Raw genomic sequence first — 25,306 nt, forward strand, 5'->3', positions numbered from 1 at the left:
CCTCCTCAAATAGTATTTATTTATTCTTTATGGTATTTGTTAGGTGTTTACCGCACGTCAGGCACCGTTCTAAGCTCTGGGATAGCTCCAAAGTAATCCATATGGACACAGTCCACATCCCCCTTGGGGCTCCCAGTCTTAATCCCCATTTTACAGATGAGCTAACTGAGGCCCAGAGAACGAAGTGACCTGCCCAAGGTCATACAGCAGCCAAGTGGAGGAGCCGGGATTAGAAACCCCTCCTTCCTCTCCCCCTCCTCCCCCTTCCCATCTCCTTCCCCTCCCCACAGCACCTGTATATATGTATATATGTTTGTACGCTTTTATTACTCTATTAATTTTATTTGTACACATTTATTCTATTTATTTGATTTTGTTAATATAATAATAATAATAGTAATAATAATAATGGCATTTATTAAGCGCTTCCTATGTGCAAAGCACTGTTCTAAGCGCTGGGGTGGTTACAAGGTGATCGGGTTGTCCCACTTGGGGCTCACATTTTTAACCCCCATTTTCCAGATGAGGGAACTTTGTTTTGTTCTCTGTCTTCCCCTTCTAGACTGTGAGTCCACTGTTGGGTAGGGACCGTCTCTATATGTTGCCAACTTGGACTTCCCAAGCGCTTAGTCCAGTGCTCTGCACACAGTAAGCTCTCAATAAATACGATTGAATGAATGAATGAATGAACCCGGGTCCTTCTTACTGGGTGCTGAGCACTGTACTAAGTGCTTGGGAGTGCATGATACAACAGAGTTCGTAGACACGTTCCCTGTCTACAGGGAGCTTCGGGCCTAGAGGGGGTGACAGGCATTAGAGTAAATCACTGAATCTGTAGGTAAGTAATCAATCAATCAATCAATCAATCGTATTTATTGAGCGCTTACTGTGTGCAGAGCACTGGACCAAGCGCTTGGGAAGTCCAAGTTGGCAACATCTAGAGACAGTCCTTACCCAACAGCGGGCTCACAGGCTAAAAGGGGGAGATGGAGAACAAAACCAAACATACTAACAAAATAAAATAAATAGAATAGATTTATTCTAGAAAAGTAAATGCTGTGGAGTTGAGGGTGGGGTGAACATGGAGTGATTTCCCCCTTCTTTCCCCAGCCAAGGGGGTGGCTGTCTTTGATGACTGTTGAGGTTTGTCGGGGTGCTTTCCACCTGGCTGGGTCACTGGTGACAATAATAATAATAATAATGGTATTTATTCATTCATTCATTCATTCAATTGCATTTATTGAGGACTTACTGTGTGCAGAGCACCGGACTAAGCGCTTGGGAAGTCCAAGTTGGCAACATCTAGAGACGGTCCCTACCCAACAGCGGGCTCACGGTCTAGAGTCACAGTCATTTTGTTAAGCGCTATGTGCAAAGCACTGTTCTAAGCGCTGGGGGGGATACAAGGTGATCAGGTTGTCCCACATGTCTCACAGTCTTCATCCCCATTTTACAGATGAGGGAACTGAGGCCCAGAGAAGTGAAGTGATTTGCCCAAAGTCACACGGCTGACAAATGGCGGGGCCGGGATTAGGACCCACGACTTCTGACTCCCAAGTCCGTACTCTTTCCAAAGAGCCACGCTGTTTCTGTATAATAATAATAATAATAATAATAATGATGGTATTTGTTAAGCGCTTACTGTGTAGAAAGCACAGTCCTAAGCGCTGGGGGGATACAAGGTTATCAGGTTGTCCCGGGTGGGGCTCACAGTCTTAGTCCCCATTTTTACAGATGAGGTAACTGAGGCACAGAGAAGTGAAGTGACTTGCCCAAAGTCACACAGCTGACAAATGGTGGAGTCGGGATTCGAACCCATGACCTCTGACTCCAAAGCCCGGGCTCTTTCCACTAAGCCACACTGCTTCGCAGACTGAGCCCCCTCCTTCCTCTCCCCCTCCTCCCCCTGCCCATCCCCCTGCCTTACCTCCTTCCCCTCCCCACCCCCTTCTAGACTGTGAGCCCTCTGTTGGGTAGGGACCGTCTCTATATGTTGCCAACTTGGACTTCCCAAGCGCTTAGTACAGTGCTCTGCACACAGTAAGCGCTCAATAAATACGATTGAATGAATGAATGAATATCTGACATGTGCGTATTTATTTGTACGTATTTGTATGTATTTATTACTGTTTATTTTATTTGTACATATTCATTTTATTTTGTTAATATGTTTTGTTGTCTGTCTTCCCCTTCTAGACTGTGAGCCCGCTGTTGGGTAGGGACCGGCTCTCTACGTTGCCAACTTGGACTTCCCAAGCGCTTAGTCCAGTGCTCTGCACACAGTAAGCGCTCAATAAATACGATTGAATGAATGAATGAATATGTTTGCACGTATTTATTACTCTATTTATTTTATTTGTACATATTTATTCTATTGATTTTATTTTGTTACTATGTTTTGTTTTGTCGTCCGTCTCCCCCTTCTAGACCGTGAGCCCACTGTTGGGTAGGGACCGTCTCTAGATGTTGCCAACTTGGGACTTCCCAAGCGCTTAGTCCAGTGCTCTGCGCACAGTAATTGCTCAATAAATACGATTGAATGAATGAATGAATGCTTCTCTAAGCAGTACGGTTCTCCCCGCAGCCGGTGATGTGAGGGCCCGGGCCTGGAGGGCTCCGATCTGAGCCCACTCTTTTAGACCGTGGGCCCACTGTGGGGTGGGAACCGTCTCTCTATGTTGCCAACTTGGACTGCCCAAGCGCTTAGTCCAGTGCTCTGCACACAGTAAGCGCTCAATAAATACGATTGATTGATTGATTGATTGATTGATTGATCTTCTGCGGGGGGCGTGGGAGACACCGCCCCCTCCTCCCCGCCGCCGCCGCCGCCGCCGGGCCTGCGCGCCCGACCCGGGAGGGGCCTTGTGGGCGGGACGGGGCGCGGAGGGGGCGGGGCGCGGAGGGGGCGGGACGGGGCGCGGAGGGGCGCGGAGGGGGTGGTGCGCGGAGGGGTAGGACGGGGCGCGGAGAGGGCGGTGCGCGGAGGGACGGGGCGCGGAGAGGGCGGTGCGCGGGGGGGGGCGGGACGGGGCGCGGAGGGGGCGGTGCGCGGAGGGACGGGGCGCGGAGAGGGCGGTGCGCGGAGGGGCGGGATGGGGCGCGGAAGGGGCGGGGCGCGGGGGGACGGGACGGGGCGCGGAGGGGGCGGTGCGCGGAGGGGTAGGACGGGGCGCGGAGAGGGCGGTGCGCGGAGGGACGGGGCGCGGAGAGGGCGGTGCGCGGAGGGGCGGGACGGGGCGCGGAGAGGGAGGTGTGCGGAGAGGGCGGGCCGGGGCGCGGAGAGGGCGGGGCGCGGAGGGGGCGGTGCGCGGAGGGGCGGGACGGGGCGCCGAGGGGGCGGGGCGCGGAGGGGGCGGGACGGGGCGCGGAGGGGGCGGTGCGCGGAGGGACGGGGCGGTGCACGGAGGGGCGGGACGGGGCGCGGAGGGGGCGGGGCGGTGCGCGGAGGGACGGGGCGGTGCGCGGAGGGGCGGTGCGCGGAGGGGGCGGGACGGGGCGCGGAGAGGGCGGGGCGCGGAGGGGGCGGTGCGCGGAGGGACGGGACGGGGCGGGACGGGGCGCGGAGGGGGCGGTGCGCGGAGGGGTGGGACGGGGCGCGGAGAGGGCGGGGCGCGGAGGGACGGAACGGGATGCGGAAGGGGTGGGGCGCGGAGGGGCGGGACGGTGCGCGGAGGGGGCGGTGCGCGGAGGGACGGGACGGGGCGGGACGGGGCGCGGAGGGACGGGACGGGGCGCGGAGGGGGCGGTGCGCGGAGGGGTGGGACGGGGCGCGGAGGGGGCGGTGCGCGGAGGGACGGGACGGGGCGCGGAGGGGCGGGACGGGGCGGGACGGGGCGCGGAGAGGGCGGGGAGCGGAGGGACGGGACGGGGCGCGGAGGGGGCGGGACGTCGTGGTGCGGGCAGGCCCGTGGAAAGGGGCGGAGCCCCTTCAGAGCCCTCCTGAGAGCTCCCCTCCTCCAGGTGGCCTGCCCACACTCAGCCCCCTCCTTCCTCTCCCCCTCCTCCTCCTCATCAATCGTATTGATTGAGCGCTTACTGTGCGCAGAGCACTGCACTAAGCGCTCGGGAAGTCCAAGTTGGCAACATAGAGAGACAGTCCCTACCCAACAGTGGGCTCATCCCCCCCACCTTACCTCCTTCCCCTCCCCACAGCACCTGCATGTATGTATATATGTTTGTACGGATTTATTACTCTATTCATATTATTCATACGTATTTATTCTATTTATTTTATTTTGTTAATATGTTTTATTTTGTCGTCTGTCTCCCCCTTCTAGCCTGTGAGCCCCCTGTTGGGTAGGGGCCGTCTCTAGATGTCACCGACTTGGACTTCCCAAGCGCTTAGTCCGGTGCTCTGCACACAGGAACCACTCAATAAATACGATTGAATGAATGAATAATATGTTTTATTTTGTCGTCTGTGTCCCCCTTCTAGACTGTGAGCCCGCTGTTGGGTAGGGACCGGCTCTAGATGTTGCCAACTTGGACTTCCCAAGCGCTTAGTCCGGTGCTCTGCACACAGTAAGCGCTCAATAAAGATGATTGAATGAATCATATGTTTTATTTTGTCATCTGTCTCCCCCTTCTAGACTGTGAGCCCGCTCTGTTGGGTAGGGACCGTCTCTATATGTTGTCCACTTGTACTTCCCAAGCGCTTAGTCCAGTGCTCTGCACACAGTAAGCGCTCAGTAAAGACGATTGATTGAATGAATGAATAATATGTTTTATTTTATCGTCTGTCTCCCCCTTCTAGCCTGTGAGCCCACTGTTGGGTAGGGACCGTCTCTAGATGTTGCCAACTTGGACTTCCCAAGCGCTTAGTCCAGTGCTCTGCACACAGTAAGCGCTCAATAAATGTGATTGAATGAATGAATGAATGTTGAGTAGGGACCGTCTCTAGATGTTGCCAACTTGGACTTCCCAAGCGCTTAGTCCGGTGCTCTGCACATAGTAAGCGCTCAATAAATACGATTGAGTGACTGAACGAATGAATAATATGTTTTATTTTGCCATCTGTCTCCCCCTTCTCGACTGTGAGCCCGTTGTTGGGTAGGGACCGTCTCTAGATGTTGCCGACTTGTACTTCCCAAGCGCTTAGTACAGTGCTCTGCACACAGTAATTGCTCAATAAAGACGATTGAATGAATGAATAAATACGATAGGTTGAATGAATGAATAAATACAATTGAATGAATGAATGAATGAATGAATAATATGTTTTATTTTGTTGTCCGTCTCCCCCTTCTCGACTGTGAGCCTGCTGTTGGGGAGGGACCGTCTCTCTATGTTGCCAACTTGGACTTCCCAAGCGCTTAGTCCAGTGCTCTGCACACAGCACTCAATAAAGACGATTGAATGAATGAATGAATAATGTTTTATTTCGTTGGCCGTCTCCCCCTTCTCTACTGTGAGCCTGCTGTTGGGTAGGGACCAAAGTTTCTCTATGTTTCAGACTTGTCCTTCCCAAGCGCTTAGTCCAGTGCTCTGCACACAGTCAGCGCTCAATAAAGGCGATTGAATGATTGAATGAATGAATGAATAAATACGATTGAATGAATGAATACGAATGAATGAATAAATGAATGTTTTATTTTGCCGTTCGTCTCCCCCTTCTCGACTGTGAGCCTGCTGTTGGGGAGGGACCGTCTCTCCATGTTGCCGACTCAGACTTCCCAAGTGCTTAGTCCAGTGCTCTGCACACAGTAATTGCTCAATAAAGACGATCGAATGAATGAATAATGTTTTATTTTGTCATCTGCCTCCCCCTTCCAGATTGTGAGCCCGCCGTCGGGTAGGGACTGTCTCTAGATGTTGCCAACTTGGACTTCCCAAGCGCTTAGTTCAGTGCTCTGCACACAGTAATTGCTCAATAAAGATGATTGAATGATTGCATGAATGAATAAATACGATTGGATGAATGAATAGATACGATTGAATGAATGAATGAATGAATTTATGAATAAACGAATAATATGTTTTATTTCGTCATCTGTCTCCCCTTCTAGATTGTGAGCCCGCCGTCGGGTAGGGACCGTCTCTAGATGTTGCCGACTTGGACTTCCCAAGAGCTTAGTCCAGTGCTCTGCACACAGTAATTGCTCAATAAAGACGATTGAATGATTGAATGAATGAATAAATACGATTGGATGAATGAATAAATACGATTGATTGAATGAATGAGTGAATGAATTTATGAATAAATGAATAATATGCTTTATTTTGTCATCTGTCTCCCTCCTTTCGACTGTGAGCCCGCTGTCGGGTAGGGACTGTCTCTAGATGTTGCTGACTTGGACTTCCCAAGCGCTTAGTCCAGTGCTCTGCACACAGTAAGCGCTCAATAAAGACGATTGAATGATTGAATGAATGAATAAATACGATTGAATGAATGAATAAATAAATACGAATTAATGAATAAATGAATAACATGTCTTATTTTGCCGTCCTGTCTCCCCCTTCTCGACTGTGAGCCCGCCGTTGGGTAGCAACCGTCTCTAGATGTTGCCGACTTGGCCTTTCCAAGCGCTTAGTCCAGTGCTCTGCACACAGGAAGCGCTCAATAAAGATGATTGAATGAATGAATAAATACGATTGAATGAATGAATGAATACGATTGAATGAATAAATGAATAACATGTCTTATTTTGCCGTCCGTCTCCCCCTTCTTGACTGTGAGCCCGCCGTTGGGTAGCAACCGTCTCTAGATGTTGCCGACTTGGACTTCCCAAGCGCTTAGTCCAGTGCCCCGCACATAGGAAGCACTCAATAAAGATTGAATGAATGAATAAATACGATTGAATGAATGAATAAATGAATACAAATGAATGAATAAATGAATATGTTTTATTTTGTCGGCCGTCTCCCCTTTCTCGACTGTGAGCCCGTTGTTGGGTAGCAACCGTCTCCAGATGTTGCCGACTTGGACTTCCCAAGCGCTTAGTCCAGTGCTCCGCACGCAGTCAGCGCTCAATAAAGATGATTGAATGAATAAATACAATTGACTGAATGAGTAAATAAATACGAATGAATGAATAATATGTCTTATTTTGTCGGCCGTCTCCCCCTTCTCGACTGAGCCCACCGTTGCGTAGCAACCGTCTCTAGATGTTGCCGACTTGGACTTCCCAAGCGCTTAGTCCAGTGCTCCGCACACAGTCAGCGCTCAATAAAGATGATTGAATGAATGAATAAATAAATACGAACGGATGACTAAATGACTAATATGTCTTATTTTGCCGGCCGTCTCCCCCTTCTCGACGGTGAGCCCGCCGTTGCGTAGCAACCGTCTCTCGACGTTGCCGACTTGGACTTCCCAAGCGCTTAGTCCAGTGCTCCGCACGCAGTCAGTGCTCAATAAAGATGATTGAATGAATGAATACATACGACTGAATGAATGAATAAACACGAATAAATGAATAATATGTCTTATTTTGTCGGCCGTCTCCCCCTTCTCGACCGAGCCCGCCGTTGCGTAGCAACCGTCTCTCGATGTTGCCGACTTGGACTTCCCAAGCGCTTAGTCCAGTGCTCCGCACGCAGTCAGCGCTCAGTAAAGATGATTGAGTGAATGAATAAATACGACTGAATGAATGAATAAATTCGAATAAATGAATAATATGTTTTATTTTGTCGGCCGTCTCTCCCTTCTCTACTCTGAGCCCGCCGTTGCGTAGCAACCGTCTCTCGATGTTGCCGACTTGGACTTCCCAAGCGCTTAGTCCAGTGCTCCGCACACAGTCAGCGCTCAATAAGGTCATGGGTTCAAATCCCGGCTCCGCCAGCTGTCAGCTGTGTGACTTTGGGCAAGTCACTTAACTTCTCTGGGCCTCAGTTACCTCATCTGGAAAATGGGGATGAAGACTGTGAGCCCCTTGTGGGACAACCGGATCACCTTGTAATCCCCAGTGCTTAGAACAGTGCTTTGCACATAGTAAGCGCTTAATAAATGCCATTATTATTATTATTATTATGATTGAATGAATAAATACGAATGAATGAATGACTAAATGACTAATATGTCTTATTTTGCCGTCCGTCTCCCCCTTCTCGACGGTGAGCCCGCCGTTGCGTAGCAACCGTCTCTCGATGTTGCCGACTTGGACCTCCCAGGCGCTCCGCACGCAGTCAGCGCTCAATAAAGAGGATTGAATGAATGAATAAATAAATACAATTGAATGAATGAATGAATAAATACGAATGAATGACTAAATGAATAACATGTCTTATTTTGCGGTCCTGTCTCCCCCTTCTCGACTGTGAGCCCGCCGTTGCGTAGCAACCGTCTCTCTACGTTGCCGACTTGGACTTCCCGAGCGCTTAGTCCAGTGCTCCGCACACAGGTAGCGCTCAATAAAGATGATTGAATGAATGAATAAATACGACTGAATGAATGAATAACTACGAATAATATGTCTTATTTTGCCGTCCGTCTCCCCCTTCTCGACGGTGAGCCCGCCGTTGCGTAGCAACCGTCTCTCGAGGTTGCCCGCTTGGACCTCCCAGGCGCTCCGCACGCAGTCAGCGCTCAATAAAGAGGATTGAATGAATGAATAAAGAGGAGTGAGTGAGTGAATGAAGGAGTGACGGGGGAGGGGGCGGGGCGGGCCGGTCGCGCGGGGATGACGGCGGGAGCCGGGGCCCGTTAAAGGCGCGGCGGCGGCGGCGGCCCGCAGGGAGCCCCCGGCTAGCGCCGCCCGGACGGCCCGCTCCCGTCCCATCCCATCCCATCCCCGTCCGGTCCCCGCGTGTCTTCTCCCCCTCCCGTCCCGTCCCGTCCCGCCCCCCCGCGCCCCCCGTGAGGATGTCGGAGGGCAGCGCGGTGTCGGACCCGCAGCACGCCCCCCGGCTGCTCCGCGCCCTGAGCTCGTTCCGCGAGGAGTCCCGCTTCTGCGACGCGCACCTGGTGCTGGACGGCCAGGAGATCCCCGTGCAGAAGAACATCCTGGCCGCCGCCAGCCCCTACATCAGGTGGGACCGGGGACCGGGGACCGGGGGGCTCGGGCGGGCGGACGGGGCGGACGGGGCGGACGGGGGAGCGTCCGGGCCGGCAGCCCCTGGCTCCTCGGCGGCCCGCCGGGAGGGGCCGGGGGCAGGCACCGGACGGGCGGACGGACCCACCCACCCTCTGCCGGGACCGCACTGTCATCCCCCCGGCCTCAACTCCTTTTCCTTTCCTCCCTTTTCTCCTTTTCCTTTCCTCCCTTTCCTCCTTTCCCTTTCCTCCCTTTCCTTCTTTTCATTTCCTCCCTTTCCTCCTTTTCCTTTCCTCCCTTTTCTCCTTTTCCTTTCCTTTCTTTCCTCCTTTTCCTTTTCTCCTTTTCCTTTCCTCCCTTTTCTCCTTTTCCTTTCCTCCCTTTTCTCCTTTTCCTTTCCTCCCTTTCCTTCTTTTCCTTTCCTCCCTTTCCTTCTTTTCCTTTCCTCCCTTTCCCTCTTTTCCCTTCCTCCCTTTCCTCCTTTTCCTTTCCTCCCTTTCCTCCTTTTCCTTTCCTCCCTTTCCTCCTTTTCCTTTCCTCCCTTTCCTTTCCTGTCTTTCCTCCTTTTCCTTTCCTTTCTTTCCTCCTTTTCCTTTCCTCCCTTTCCTCCTTTTCCTTTCTTCCTTTTCTCCTTTTCCTTTTCTCCTTTTCCTTGTCTCCTTTTCCTTGTCTCCTTTTCCTTGTCTCCTTTTCCTTGTCTCCTTTTCCTTGCCTCCTTTTCCTTGCCTCCTTTTCCTTGCCTCCTTTCCTCCTTTTTTCCTTTCCTTCCTTTTCTCCTTTTCCCTTCTTTCCTTTCCTTCTTTTCCTTTCCTTCCTTTTCTCCTTTTACTTTCCTTACCTCCTTTTCCTTTCCTTCCTTTCCTCCTTTTCCTTTCCTCCCTTTCCTCCTTTTCCTTTCCTCCCTTTCCTTCTTTTCATTTCCTCCCTTTCCTCCTTTTCCTTTCCTTTCTTTCCTCCTTTTCCTTTTCTCCTTTTCCTTTCCTCCCTTTTCTCCTTTTCCTTTCCTCCCTTTTCTCCTTTTCCTTTCCTCCCTTTCCTTCTTTTCCTTTCCTCCCTTTCCTTCTTTTCCTTTCCTCCCTTTCCCTCTTTTCCCTTCCTCCCTTTCCTCCTTTTCCTTTCCTCCCTTTCCTCCTTTTCCTTTCCTCCCTTTCCTCCTTTTCCTTTCCTCCCTTTCCTTTCCTGTCTTTCCTCCTTTTCCTTTCCTCCCTTTCCTCCTTTTCCTTTCTTCCTTTTCTCCTTTTCCTTTCCTCCTTTTCCTTGTCTCCTTTTCCTTGTCTCCTTTTCCTTGTCTCCTTTTCCTTGTCTCCTTTTCCTTTCCTCCTTTTCCTTGCCTCCTTTTCCTTGCCTCCTTTTCCTTGCCTCCTTTTCCTTGCCTCCTTTTCCTTGCCTCCTTTCCTCCTTTTTTCCTTTCTTCCTTTTCTCCTTTCCTCTCCCCTCCTTTCCCCCTTTGCTCTCCCCTCCTTTCCCCCTTTGCTCTCCCCCCCCTTTGCTCTCCCCCCCTTTGCTCTCCCCCCCTTGCTCCCCCCCTCCTTTGCCCCCCCTCCTTTGCCCCCCCTCCTTTCCTCTCCCCTCCTTTCCTCTCCCCTCCTTTTCTCTCCCCTCCTTTCATCCTTTCTTCCTTTTTCCTTCCCTCCCCTCCCCTTCCCTTCCTCCCTGCCTGCAGATGACGAGATCATTCAGTAAGTGGTATTTCTTGAGCGCTTACCGTGTGCAGAGCACTGTACTAAGAGCCTGGAAGAGTACAGTAAAACAGTTGGCAGACGTGTTCCCTGGCGGGATGGTAAATTACCTAAAGGGCAGGGGTGTGGCGGCGGCTGCTGCTGGTGCTACTATGAAAAACAATCTTGCTTTCTCTTCTCTCCATGTGAAATCTGACTGCTGCACAGACGTTTTAGGCCTAGTGGAAAGCCTGAGCTATGGAAGCACGTGAAAGTAATTCGTAATTAAATCAAAATATATTTTTTAATACCCTTAACGTTTCATTTCACCCCGAAGGAACCCTTGCAGACTAGTGACTGAAAGGACATTTTAAAACCCTCTGGAAAACAAAGCTTAACCTGATATACCAGCTCAACTGAATTAGTTGATTAAAGGTGTATAGAACTGTGTTTACACAAGCGGGCACTGGTTATGATGGAGTTAGGGCTCTTGCATCAGTTTTCTTGTGCTTTCACTAGGCTGTTGTTTATTACAATGAAAATATGCTAAAAGCTGAAGTTAATTGGAGGAATTAACCGAGAAATTAGTAAGTATAGAAATCAAAGGATAATAATATGAACTCTAGGGACAGTTCAGGAAAGATGGAGTCATTCTGTTGTCCCTTTCTAGTGAATGGAGCCCTGTCATTAGTTCTTTATTGTTAAATTATGCGGCTTTATATACCATGTGGAACCAGCATTTGTGTTCGTAACTATGAGTTTGTGAACCACTTGCAATCTTGCTTTGATGTTGTTTTGAAGATCAAAACATTTTATTGGGTTTTGCATCCAGATTTCCTGTCCTGCTGTCGACCCCCAGCCCACGTCCTCTTCCTGACCTGGAATGCCCCCAATCCCTCCGCACATCCGCCAAGCTAGCTCTCTTCTTCCCTTCAAAGCCCTACTGAAAGCTCACATCCTCCAGGAGGCCTTCCCAGACTGAGCCCCCGCCTTCTTCTCCCCCTCCCCATCCCCCCTACCTTACCTCCTTCCCCTCCCCACAGCACCTGTATATATGTTTGTACAGATTTATTACTCTATTTGTTTTACTTGCACATATTTATTCTATTATATTTTGTTAATATGTTTTGTTTTGCTGTCTGTTTCCCCCTTCTAGACTGTGAGCCCGCTGTTGCATAGGGACCATCTCTATATGTTGCCAACTTGTACTTCCCAAGTGCTTAGTACAGTGCTCTGCACACAGTAAGCACTCAATAAATACGATTGAATGAATTGAATGAATGAATAATTGTGGTATTAAGCTCTTACTATTTGCCAAGCACTGTACTAAACGCTGGGGTGGATGCAAGATAATCAGGTCCCACATTGGGCTCACAGTTTGAACTGTGGGAGTGGACCAACTGCACCCCCATTTTGCAGATGAGGGAACTGAGGTCCAGAGAAGTTAAGTGACTTGTCCAACATCACACAGAAGACAAATGGTGGAGCTGGGTCTAGAAATCTAGGTCCTCTGACTCCCAGGGCTGTCCTTTTTTCCACTAGGCCATGCTGCTTCTCCTAAAAATCTCCAGTGGCTACCAGTCAACCTACGCATCAGGCAGAAACTCCTCACCCTGGGCTTCCAGGCTGTCCATCCATCCCCTGGCCCCCTCCTACCTCCCCTCCCTTCTCTCCTTCTCCAGCCCAGCCCGCACCCTCCGCTCCTCTGCCGCTAATCTCCTCACCGTTAGGCCTCGTTCTCGCCTGTCCCGCCATCGACCCCCGGCCCACGTCCTCCCCCGGGCCTGTACTGGCCTCCCTCTGCCCATCCACCAAGCTAGCTCTCTTCTTCCCTTCAAGGCCCTACTGAGAGCTCACTTCCTCCAGGAGGCCTTCCCACACTGAGCCCCCTCTTTCCTCTCCCCCTCCCCATCCCTCCCACCCTACCTCCTTCCCCTCCCCCCAGCACCTGTGTATATGTTTGTACAGATTCATTACTCTATTTTACTTGTACATATTTACTATTCTATTTATTTTGTTAATGATGTGCATCTAGCTTTACTTCTATTTATTCTGATGACTTGACACCTGTCCACATGTTTTGTTGTCTGTCTCCCCCCTTCTAGACTGTGAGCCCGTTGTTGGGTAGGGGCCGTCTGTATATGTTGCCAACTTGTACTTCCCAAGCGCTAGTACAGTGCTTGAATGACTCCACCCCCCCCATCTTACCTCCTTCCCTTCCCCACAGCACCTGTATATATGTATATATGTTTGTACATATTTATTACTCTATTTATTTATTTTACTTGTACATATCTATTCTATTTATTTTATTTTGTTAGTGTGTTTGGTTTTGTTCTCTGTCTCCCCCTTTTAGACTGTGAGCCCGCTGTTGGGTAGGGACTGTCTCTATATGTTGCCAATTTGTACTTCCCAAGTGCTTAGTACAGTGCTTTGCACACAGTAAGCGCTCAATAAATACGATTGATGATGATGAATATGACAGCTACAGACAGACAGTTCTGAGTGTTGAAGTACCAGTTTCAAATTTTGTCAGTGATCCAGAATGTTCCTTCATCAATCAGTGGTATCTTTTTAGCTTACAATTTGCAGAAAGCTTTAAGTTCTTGGGAGAGTACAATACAAGAGAAATTAGCAGACACATTCCCTGCCCATTCAGGTCACCCATGGGTATTCGGAGAAGAAAACTTTGTGTGTTAGCAGTAGTAATAGTAGCAGCAGTATTGATTGAATGTGCACTTGGGAAGTTCTGAATAATGAAGTGACCTGTTTCCTGCCCACAAGAAGTGTATAGTCCTTCTAGACTGTGAGCCCACTGTTGGGTAGGGACCGTCTCTATATGTTGCCAACTTGTACTTCCCAAGCGCTTAGTACAGTGCTCTGCACACAGTAAGCGCTCAATAAATACGATTGAATGAATGAGTGAATATAGTCACTATTGGCGGAAACAAGCCAAAAAAATTATTTACAACCCTGAGAAAATACCTTGGGGAGACATACAATTGAGGTGTAAGGAGGGGGTAAATAAGTTTTATAAGCACTGTCTATTCTCTATCTTGCCAACAACCGCCTTGCCCATATCCTTTCTCTGGCCTGGAACTCCCTTCCCCTTCATATATGACAGACCACCACACTCTCCTTCCTGAAATCACATTTCCAAGGGGCCTTCCATGATTAAGTCTTCATTTCCCCTACTCACCCCCCCTTCAGTGTCAATCCATCCATCACATTTGAGTGCTTACTGTGTGCAGAGCACTGTACTAAGTGCCTGGGAGAGTACAACAGAATTAAGAATAAAAGGGGAGTGGTGAAAGACACTAGAGGGAAACCCAATAAGAACACAAAGTCAATAAGGAGAACAGGGCTACATACAAAAACTTTAGGGTACTGTGGTTAGACGAGCAGAGTCTTAGGCTTCTGGGGCTCAGTCTAATAGTCATAGCCATAGTAATCAATCGGTTGTATTTACTGAGCACTTTGTGCAGAGTTTTAGGCTTCTGGGGCTCAGTCTAATAGTCATAGCCATAGTAATCAATCGGTTGCATTTACTGAGCACTTTGTGCAGAGCACTATGCAAAGTGTGTGTGGGGGCAGTGAAGTCCTAAAGAGTTGTGGACACTTTCCCTTTCTACAGTGATCTTGCAGTCTAGAGGGAGAGACAGACATTAATATAAATGAATTACGAATATGTACGTGAGTGCAGTTGGGGCCGAGGGAGGGGTGAATCAGTCCATGGTACTGAGCACTCACTTATGCGCAGAGCACTGTTTAAGCGCTTGGTTGAGTCCAGCACAGCAGAATTAGCAGACATGTTTGAAAAAAGGGTGCAAGAGTGAGGCAGAAGGGAGTGGGATAATGTGGGATCTTCCCAACAGGTATCAGAGGAGAGCTGTGGTCCAGGGAGGGAGTTCCAAGCCAGAGGAGCAGTGGGATGGAGGCATACAACAGTAAATACCTCCTCACGATGGGCTGAAGGGATTAAAGCCACCTTCGTGACCACAGAACCTACTCTCAAGGAGTGAGTTGATGAGAATGCACCTTTAGAGCGTTTTTAACACTTCTAAAATCTCCAAGTGCTTTGATGCACTTGTTGTATCCACCGTCCTTTAACGACGCCACCCCTCCAGAGTGGCAAAGTCAAGCTTCCACTTGTGAAGTCTTGCTGTTGCAGAAACTCATTTGTGTACTTCTCAACTGCATTTGGCTTATAAATGCACTGAGATCTTTTTGGGAGTCCACAGCAGAAGAGCTGGTGCTTCAGGATAATAATTCTAACTAGGGGCCCAAAGATGCAGTTGTCTATAGAGCGCTCTGAAGAAATGCTTTGCTTTGAAATTTCAGCTTAGTCAGACTGTTCACAACAGTTATAAACTGTTTTAAAAGGCCGTGTAGCTAATAACACAACACAGGCGTAAGATTCTGTATTTAGAAGCAACGCCGAACATGTCTGAACATCTTTCAAAGGGCCCTAAGGAGACAGTGCAGGGTGATCCTTTGAATCAGACAATATTAGCACACCTGTTAACTCTGATTAAATTCTGGATCAGTCTAGAATGCAAGCATTTTCAATCACCCTACATTTGGGGAACCCCCCAAAAATTATGGTTATCGTCAAGCACCGGGGGCGGATATAAGTTAATTAGGTTGGATCCAACCCCTGCCCCACATGGGGCACACAGTATAAGTAGGAGAGGGAATGGGTAGTTAACAAATTATTTTTTTTAACACTTTCTAGGTGAAGTCACTGCATCACAAAAGTGAAGGGACTTGCCCACGGTCACATAGCAGGCAGGTGGCAGAGCCAGGGTTAGAATCCAAGTCTTTTGATTCGCAGGCCAGTGCTCTTTCCACCTGGCCATCAATCAATTTTATGTATTAAGAGCTTATTCTGTGCAGAGCACTGCACTAAGTGCTTGGGAGTGCAGTATGACAGAGTCGGTAGACATGTTCCCTGACCAGCCACGCTGCTTCTTGTGGAAAAATCCCTTTCATTCAGTCCTACTTACTGAGCGCTTACTGTGTGCAAAGCACTGTACTAAGCACTTAGGAGAGTACAGTATAACAACCAACAGACACATTCCTGCCCACAGTGAGCTCACTGCCTGATAACTGAGCTCTGATACTAGGAGCAGGATCTGGGGATCCCCCTGAGTGTTCGCACCTCCTTCCTCCCAGACAGTACTTACGAGCTACTCTTAAAAAGGACCAAGTCAGTTCTGAGGACTATTAACCTAAGAATATTTTTCCCCACTCTACAGGGACCCAAGCTTCCGTCTCTAGGGTGCCTGTAATATTCTGCAGCCCTCACCCAGCCATCGAACTGAAAGAGGTGGTAAAGTTTTAGACCATTTTGCCCCTCTTCCTGAGTGCAAGCACACTTTGGGGTAGAAAAATCACTGGCTTAGGGGAGACATTATCTGGAAGTGCTTTCTCAGGACACTCCTATTAGAATATTTCTCTGGACTCTGATTTGTCTTTCAGCCCTCCATACGTCCCCCGTCTTACCTCTTTCCCTTCCCCACAGCACGTGTATAAATGTATATACGTTTGTACATATTTATTACTCTATTTATTTTACTTGTACATATCTATTGTATTTATCTTATTTTGTTATTGTTCTCTGTCTCCCCCTTCTAGACTGTGAGCCCACTGTTGGGTAGGGACTGTCTCTATATGTTGCCAACTTGTGCTTCCCAAGCGCTTAGTACAGTGCTCTGCACACAGTAAGCACTCAATAAATATGATTGATTGACCTAGGTGAAGATTCTTCTCTTTCCCATGTCAGTCAGTTGTGTTTATTGAGCACTCACTGTGCGCAGAGCCCTGTACTAAGCATTTGGTAGAGTACACTACGATAACAAACACTTTCCGTGGCCACAGCCAGCTTACAGTCTAGAGGGGTCTTGATATTGTCCGCATTAAGTTGGCCATATGGGAGAATTGGGGGGAAAAATAGGCAACAGAAGCGAAAACTACCCCTAAAAAGTGATTAGTATGTTGATGAGGTAAGGATGATGGTATTTAAGTGCTTATCACGAGCCAAGCATTGAACTAAATGCTGGGATAGATGCAAGATAATGAGGTTAATTTAGTTAATCAGATAATTAGGGAAGCAGCGTTACCTAGTGGATAGAGCACTGGCTTAGGAGTCAGAAGGACCTATGTTCTAATCCTAGCTCCTCCACGTGTCTGCTGTGTGACCGTGACAAGTCACTTAACTTCTCTGTGCCTCATTTACCTCATCTGTAAAATGGGGATTGAGACTGTGAGCCCCATGTGGGACATGAACTGTGTCCAATTTGATTAGCTTAGATCTACCCCAGCGCTTAGAACAGTGCCTGGCTTGTAGTAAGTGCTTAACAAATACCTTTTTTTTTTTTAAAAAAAAAAAAAAGAGTTGGACACAATCCCTGGCCCACAAGGAGCTCACAGTTTAAGTGGAAAGAACAGGTATTGAATCCTCATTTTACAGATGAGGAGACTGAGGCACAGGGGAGTTAGGTGACTTTCCCAAGATCACACTCTTATGTTTGCTGTAGGTAGGATGCATGTCTTCAGATTTGATGCCCCGTGAAGGACAGTGTCTGTGTCTAATTCTCATCCATGTATTCTTTGCCATTGCTTACTACAGTGTTCTGTGCCCAGTAAGGTCTTAAAAAATACTGTTACTTCTATATTACATGTTATATAGCCCTTAGAATGGAAGCTCCTAATGGGTAGGTAGATGCATAGAGCATCTGGCATATCGTGAGAGCTCAATACCAAACACTAGCGATTATCCAGGCCATTGGCTGGAACTATGCTCCTTTCTCTCCCCACCCGGCCCCATCCAGTCCATTCAGTCTGTCACCAAATCTTGTCAGTTCTGTCGTCTCAATATCTCTAGAATCCACCCCTGCTGAGCTGCAACCACACTGATCCAAGCACTTGACTATTGCATCAGCCTCCTTACTGAATTCCCTGCCTCCCGTCCTCTCCCTTCTCCAGTCCTTACTTCGCTCTGCTGCGTAGATCATTTTACTAAAGAAACATTCAGTCCCCATGCCTCCCCACGCCTCAGGAACTTCCAGTGGTTGTCCATCCACCTCCGCATCAAACAAGCATCTCACCATCAGCACTCTATCAGCTCACCCCCTCCCATGTTACCTTGCTGATTTCCTAGTACAACCCGGCCTGCACACTTAGCTTCTCGTACCCCAACCTTCTTATTGAACTTTAATGTCTTCTTTCTTGCCGCCAATCCCTCGCCCACATCCTCCCTATGGCTTGGAAATCTCTACCCCTTCATATCTGAAAGACCACCTCTCTCCCCATCTGAAAAGTACCCTACGAAAATCCCATCCCTTCCAGAAGGCCTTCCCCAACTAAGTCCCCACTTCCATGTCTATGAACTTGGGTCTGTTCCCCTTAGGCACCCCTCCTCTTACCCCGCGGCACTGCATCACTACCCAGAGGATAGAGCTTGGGAGTCAGAAGGACTTCAGTTCTAATCCCGGCTCTGCCACTTGTCTTTTGGGTGACCTTGGGACAGTCACTTCACTTCTCTGGGCCCGTTACCTTATTTGTAAAATGGGGATTAAGACCATGAGCCCCGTGTGCAACATGGACTGTATCCAACGTGATTAGCTGGTACCTACCCCAGCACTTAGTGCCTGGCACAAAGGAAGTGCTTAGGAAATATTTAAAAAAAACCCCAAAACAAGTGGTTATTCAGGACAGCCTATAGTAAATGCTCCAGATTTCCAAGTTTCACAGGCCCTGCTGAAAAGTTCTATTATTTGAAGGCAATCAGTGGTATTTATTGCATGCAGAATACTGTACCAAGAACAGTATAACAGAGTTCGTAGACCCACTCCCTGCCTACAAGGAGTTTACAACATATAGGAGGGAGATAGACATTAAAATAGTTAAGGGATAGGGAAAATACTAGAGTGTAAGAATATTTACATAGCCAGGGGAATCATTTTAGTTGTTTTGGGACTAAATTCTCCTCAAAAGGTACATGCTGGCTTTAGAGAACTTGGCCTCTTGGTGCAACACTTTCCGCTTAGCCTAGTGGAAAGGACACTTGGGTTCTAATCCTGGCTCCATCACTTCCCTGCTGCGTGACCTTGGGCACTTAACTTCTGGTCCTCAGTTTCCTCATCTGTAAAATGGGGATTAAATTTCTGTTCTCCCTCCCCCTTAGACTGGGAGCTCCATGTGGGACAGGACCTGAATCTGACCCAAATTACTGTGTATCTACCCCGGTGCTTGGTATGGTGCTTGGCACATTGTAAGCACTTAAATGCCACAATTATTATTATTATTGTTATTATTAATTCATTTAACAGGCTACTTAAAATGCTGTAGATGGGCCTCCAGGAGCTTCTATGTATTGGGGAACTAAGCTATCAAAGTAGTCATGCAGAAAGACCCCCAAAACATCCCAGTAATTCTGACAGCACCATCATACGATGTTGCAGATGGATAGTAAGTCTGAAAAACATTGAGGTGGGTGGAGTAGCCTGCAGGAAAAGCTTCCATTGGAGCCACAGGTTTTTCCCTGAATTCTGTCTAAGCATCAGACTGCCCAGTGATATACTGCTTAGCAAAGAAATAGAAAACATAATTAGCAATTCCTTTGGAGATCTGGCAGACTGAAGGTGGTGCCATTTAAGCTCATCGGGTGATTGAAGCGCTCTAGACTTGGAAGAATCCCATAGGGGCAGACTTTCAGGCAGGCTTTCAAACTTGTTATATTAAATGCATACTCTGTGCCAAGCACTGTTCTTAGTACTGGGGTAGATACAAATTAATCAGGCTCACACGGTCCTTGTCCCACATGGGGCTTATGGTCTAAGCAGGAGGGAGAACAGTTATCATCATCATCATCATCAATCGTATTTATTGAGCGCTTACTATGTGCAGAGCACTGTACTAAGCGCTTGGGAAGTACAAATTGGCAACATATAGAGACAGTCCCTACCCAACAGTGGGCTCACAGTCTAAAAGGGGGAGACAGAGAACAAAACCAAACATACTAACAAAATAAAATGAATAGAATAGATATGTACAAATAAATTAAATAAATAAATAAATAGAGTAAAAAAATATGTACAAACATATATACATATATACAGGTGCTGTGGGGAAGGGAGGGAGGTAAGATGGGGGGATGGAGAGGGGGACGAGGGGGAGAGGAAGGAAGGGGCTCAGTCTGGGAAGGCCTCCTGGAGGAGGTGAGCTCTCAGCAGGGCCTTGAAGGGAGGAAGAGAGTTATCAGATCCCCATTTTACGGATGAGGAAAGTAAGGCACAGAGAAGTGAGGTGACTTGCCCGAGGTCCCACAGCAGGCCACTAGTGTTGCTGGCGTTAGAACCCGGGTCCAAGCCCATGCTCTTTCCACTAGCTCACCAACCTGTTAGCTGGAAGGGAGACTGGCTAAGTTCTGGACCATTCCTGTCCGTGTTCAGCTTGGAGCTGGTCTGGTGGGTCTGGACCGACTCCAGATGGTTCCGGGCCCTGATGATCTCGGGATTCTAGACTTTTCTGGAGGTTTGGACAGGCCCAAGGCCCGTGGTCAACTGGATGCCCTCTAGGGCTGATCTGGACCCACGACTCTGGGATTTGGCTGGAAATAGAACCAGTCTTTAATGTAGAGTCAGGCTAATGGCAATCAATTGTAACTACCAGGAATCCACTGCTCTTGCATCATTTATGGTTGTGCGTAAAGGTGCCCTTAAAAATATCGCTCTGGCTCTGAAGCCGCTTCACTCAGTAACTGTTGGGATATTCTGATGACATTTATTCTCTGCACGAACCCCACTCAACATGGCCAGCATCTCTTCAGTGATTCCTGATTTATAATCTTGCCTTGCCATTTAATGTCAAATGTGGCTCATCGAACCTGGCACGTGCTCAAAAAGCCAATTGTGACATTCACAGCTGGTCCAAGCCTTTGGGGAAGATGGAAGATCTTCCTACACTCTAGTCCTTCAGAGCTTAATGCTACATCGGTGATAAACTGTCAACTTTCCAAAGAATATGCTGGCTACTTTTAAAGTGCTTTTCTACTCTGAGATTAGCGTGAGCCTCAGTAGTGCGCTATCCAAGTAGCAACGTTCAGGGGGAAAAAAAAATGAAGAAAATGCTTCTGGCTTCGTCATCAGCCTGTACCACCCATATGAAATATATTTTTTTAAATGGTATTTGTCAAACACTTACTATGTGCCAGGCACTGTACAGAGCACTGGGGTAGATACAGGCTAATCAGGGTGGACACAGTTCATGCCCCACATGGGTCTCACAGTCTTAACCCCCATTAAACAGATGAGGTATCTGAGGCACAGAGAAATGAAGTGACTTACCCAAGGTCACACAGCAGACGAGTGGCAGACTGGGATTAGAAAGACCCCAGGTCCTCTGACTCCCAGGACTGTGCTCCATCCACCAGGCTACGCTGCTTTATTGTTTTGCATTTCGTCCTGTTTCCAGGGCACAGTCACTAGCATATAGCAACTTCTGGATGGGTGGCTTCATGATGTCCGTAGCCTGTTTAAAGGTATTTAAATTGCATTTTCCAATGGAGTAGAAGTTTATTTGAACACTAGTTCCCAAGTCCCTGTTGATTCGTTCTTGTTCTCGAGCATATTCTACGGTCCTAATTCACCTAGTTAGGGACAAAGCACCGTTAGCTCTGATACTAGTCCTTTACCTCAAGATAGCTTTGCAGGCAAACGTGGGAAGCCATCTGCCATCTAAAAGCAGCGTGGCCTAGTGGGGAGAGTTTGAGCCTGGGGGTCAGAGGACCAGGGTTCTAATCCAGATTCTGCCATTTTCCTGCTGCGTGACCTTGGCTAAAGTCACCTCTTCATGGTACCTCAGTTTCCTTATCTGTAAAATGGGGGTTCAGTACTTAAAATTGTGGGACGGGGCGGTCTGAACTGATTATCTTGAATCTACCCCAGTGCTTAGTACAGTGCTTGACACATAGTAAGCTCTTAACATATCTAATAATAAATTATTTTAAGAATTATCCCAAAATTCTTGCCCAGTAATGCTGTAAAATGTATTCAGTATTTGGCATGGTTATTTATAAATCTGTTTAGAGGGTAATGCGTACATTTGACTTTCCTCCATGGTATAGCGTGCTTTAAATTATCCAGGGAAGTTCCATGCTCTACAAAACAGGTTTGGCAAGAGGTTATAGGGTAGAAGAGGAGAGGAGGTGGGTGGGGAAGAGGGAGGTTAAAAGATTTGAGGAAAGCTACAGGGAACTTGAATGTCACCCGTCACCTGGGGATGGGTTTGTTTGGGAATCAGCTCAGTGAGAGAGAGAGAGAGAGACCGGGGACAGAAAGGCTGAGTTTTATACAAAATTTATTCTGTGAGGCAAATTGAATCATTCGGGAGGCCCCTTTCGGGAGGAATAAGATTATTTATTGATATTAAAGCTTCCCTATTGGGAGCAATATACTCATGGGTTAGTCGCGCGTGGCAAAACACCCAAGGTCCCACTTGGGAGGAATTCACTTATGCCTTGTTCGCATGTCGACCCCCAGCCTACGTCATCCCCCTGGCCTGGAATGCCCTCCCCCCGCACATCCACCAAGCTAGCTCTCTTTCTCCCTACAAGGCCCTACTGAGAGCTCACCTCCTCCAGGAGGCCTTCCCAGACTGAGCCCCCTCCTTCCTCTCCCTCTCCCCCTCCTCCCCCTCCCCATCCCCCCTGCCTTACCTCCTTCCCCTCCCCACAGCACCTGTATATATGTTTGTACGTATTTATTACTCTATTTTATTCGTACATATTCTATTTTATTTTGTTAATATGTTTTGTTTTGTTGTCTGTCTCCCCCTTCTAGACTGTGAGCCCACTGTTGGGTAGGGACCGTCTCTGTATGTTGCCAACTTGTACTTCCCAAGCTCTTAGTACAGTGCTCTGCACATGGTAAGTGCTCAATAAATACGATTGAATGAATGAATGTGGTGAGGCAGCTAGCTGCCACCCATGAACATTGAATGAATGAATGAATGAATGTGGTGAGGCAGCTAGCTGCCACCCATGAACATTTTCTACCTGGGAGGAATCCATTTATGCATTTCACGTCCATGGCGAAGTGGCCTAGCTTCCAGCCCCGAAAGCGTTCAGCGGGACACTCACCCATCCCATGGCTCTTCACTTGGGGCAGGCAGAGCTGGCATCCCCCGCTCTGGGCAGAGGTGACCTGCAGCCCGTTGCTGCGAGTCTGGATCCTCTGCCCAGAAGGTCAGAGGCTGCGGGGATTTATTACCTGTGCTCCCAGGCCGTTCCAGCTTCTGGCCTCAGTTTATCCAATCTCCCCCTTCCCCCCTCCTCCATTCCTAGTTTGATTGGCACGGGGGTGAGGGACACCTTCTATATTCCCGGCTTGGGTTGTCAATCTTGCAGTTTTGGCTTGGGAGGTGGCATCCCACCCACACTTCCGAGTTCCGCCTTGCTGGCCCGAGCAGTCACGAGATAGCATTTGACTTTGACATCAATCAATCAATCAATCATATTTATTGAGCGCTTACTGTGTGCAGAGCACTGTACTAAGCGCTTGGGAAGTACAAGTTGGCAACATATAGAGACAGTCCCTACCCAACAGTGGGCTCACAGTCTAGAAAAGCAACTAGAAAGAAAGAGCACAGGCTCTTGGTGACATGGTGAGTACCCCGGGTGCACCTTGGGACAGGGGAATAGGGAGGTTAAAAGGTTTGAGGAAGACTACAGGGAACCTGAACAAGAAGTCCATGTTAGATCAATTTTAAGGGGAAAGGTAGCAATATTAGACATCCATCTTGCAGAAGGAGAGTAAACATAGTGTACCTTAAAACATCTATCTATTGAGTGCTTGCTATGTGCAGAGCACTGTACTAAGCACTTGGGAGAGTACAGTACAACAGAATTGGCAGAGGAGGTTCCCACTTAAAGCCTAGAGGAGGAGACAGACATGAATGGAAATAAATAATTTATAAAATATAATTTAAAGATGAACATTTGAAGGCACCATTTGGTGCCTCGTTTTTAGAGGTAATAGAATATGAATGTATCTGAAAACTGCAAGCCCTGTTTTTGAGAATGTTTGGGCATTTTGGACGTAATTGATGCATTTCATCTTTAAGTGCTTCAGAACCCGTCGGGGAGGAAAGGTGAAGAGTGGCATCTGGAGGGCCCTCTGGAACTTTGTCAGGGCTCCTGCTTCCTTCTTAACTCTTGAAAGCCAGTTACCAGCTTGATAAATCTGAGCCCTGTTGATTCACTAGGGATAAAATCGATCGTATTTATTGAGCGTTTGAGTGCAGTTCACTGTACAATTGACAGGATCACTAAGCCTGCCTTTAGGGAGTTTTCCACCCTGACAAAAATAAGGCACCCACGGATGCTGTGGCTGTTTATGGCAAAAGTATGAAAGAGTAAGTGGAAGTTGAGAATATGCATAAGAACTCAGACTGTCAGGTGGTTGGCACCTGAGAAAAGTGGAGTTTGCCCCATCCTATCCTACCGTACCTGGAGAAGCAGCGTGGCTCAGTGGAAAAAGCCCGGGCTTGGGAGTCAGAGGTCATGGGTTCAAATCCCTGCTCTGCCAATTGTCAGCTGTGTGACTTTGGGCAAGTCACTTCACTTCTCTGTGCCTCAGTTACCTCATCTGTAAAATGGGTATTAAGACTGTGAACCCCCCGTAGGACAACCTGATCACCTGACAACCTGATCACCTTGTATCCTCCCCAGCGCTTAGAATAGTGCTTTGCATATAGTAAGCGTTTAACAAATGCCGTCATTATTATTATTATTACCTCTTATCTCATAATCCAGCCCAGCCCACACACTTGGCTCCTCTAGCGCTCGCTTACTCACTGTGCCCGGATCTCACCAGTCTCGCTGCCGACAGCTTTCCCACATCCTCCCCATCCACATACGCCAGACCACCTTCAAAACATTGTTAAGGTCACATTTCCTCCAAGAGGGCTTTCCTGATTAAGGCCTCTCTTTTCTCCCAGGTCGCTGTCCCTTCTGTGTCATCTATGCACTTAGATCCGTGACCTTTGGACAGCTGATTCTTCATCCCAAGCCCACAACACTTACGTACATATCTTTAAATGATATATTATAAATTATGTATATTAATGTCTGTCTCCCCCTCCAGACTGTAATCTCGTTATGGGTAAGGAATGTATCCACTAATTCTGTTGTAATAACAGTAATAATAATTTGCTATTTATGTGCTTACTAAGTGCTGGAGTAGATACAAGCAAATCAGGTTGGACACAGTCCCTGTCCCACATTGGGTTCGCAGGCTCAATCCCCATTTTATAGATGAGGTAATTGAGGTCCAGAGAAGTAAAGTGACTTGCCCAGGGTCACACAGCAGACATTGCGCTGCATGTAGTAAGCTCAATGATTGATTAAAGGGTTGGGAGTTTCCGCTTGGTAAATAGAATTGTGGGTGATCATTGGGAATTTTTGAGGAGTGGGGAGATGTGTGCATAATGACAGATTAGAAAAATGATCTGGCTTGAAAGAGCAGTGAGGAGGCTGATAGAGCAGTGTTGGGAGTGGCTTCTTCAGTGGGGAGGAAGGAGCTGATCTGGGAAATGTTGTGGCAGAAAAATGGTTAAGGTTTAGTAATAGGCTGAGTGTGAGAGTTGAGAGAGTGAGGAGGCAGCAAATTCCAA

General features: G+C 48.2%; 1 protein-coding gene across 2 annotated transcripts in view; it reads left to right on the top strand.

The window, feature by feature from the left end:
- The first annotated feature begins 8,800 nt into the window (after positions 1–8,800).
- Positions 8,801–25,306, top strand: part of GAN (gigaxonin) — a 77,849-nt gene continuing 61,343 nt past the window's right edge. For both annotated transcript variants that reach the window (XR_005453113.1, XM_038754869.1), the window contains exon 1: positions 8,801–8,967. Coding sequence is in view for 1 of the 2 variants with exons in the window: in XM_038754869.1 (XP_038610797.1) it covers positions 8,801–8,967 (167 nt within the window). In the remaining variant the exon portion in view is untranslated. The remainder of the gene's footprint in view (positions 8,968–25,306) is intronic.

Source organism: Tachyglossus aculeatus, chromosome 11, assembly GCF_015852505.1.
Source record: "Tachyglossus aculeatus isolate mTacAcu1 chromosome 11, mTacAcu1.pri, whole genome shotgun sequence".
NCBI classification, from domain to species: domain Eukaryota; kingdom Metazoa; phylum Chordata; class Mammalia; order Monotremata; family Tachyglossidae; genus Tachyglossus; species Tachyglossus aculeatus.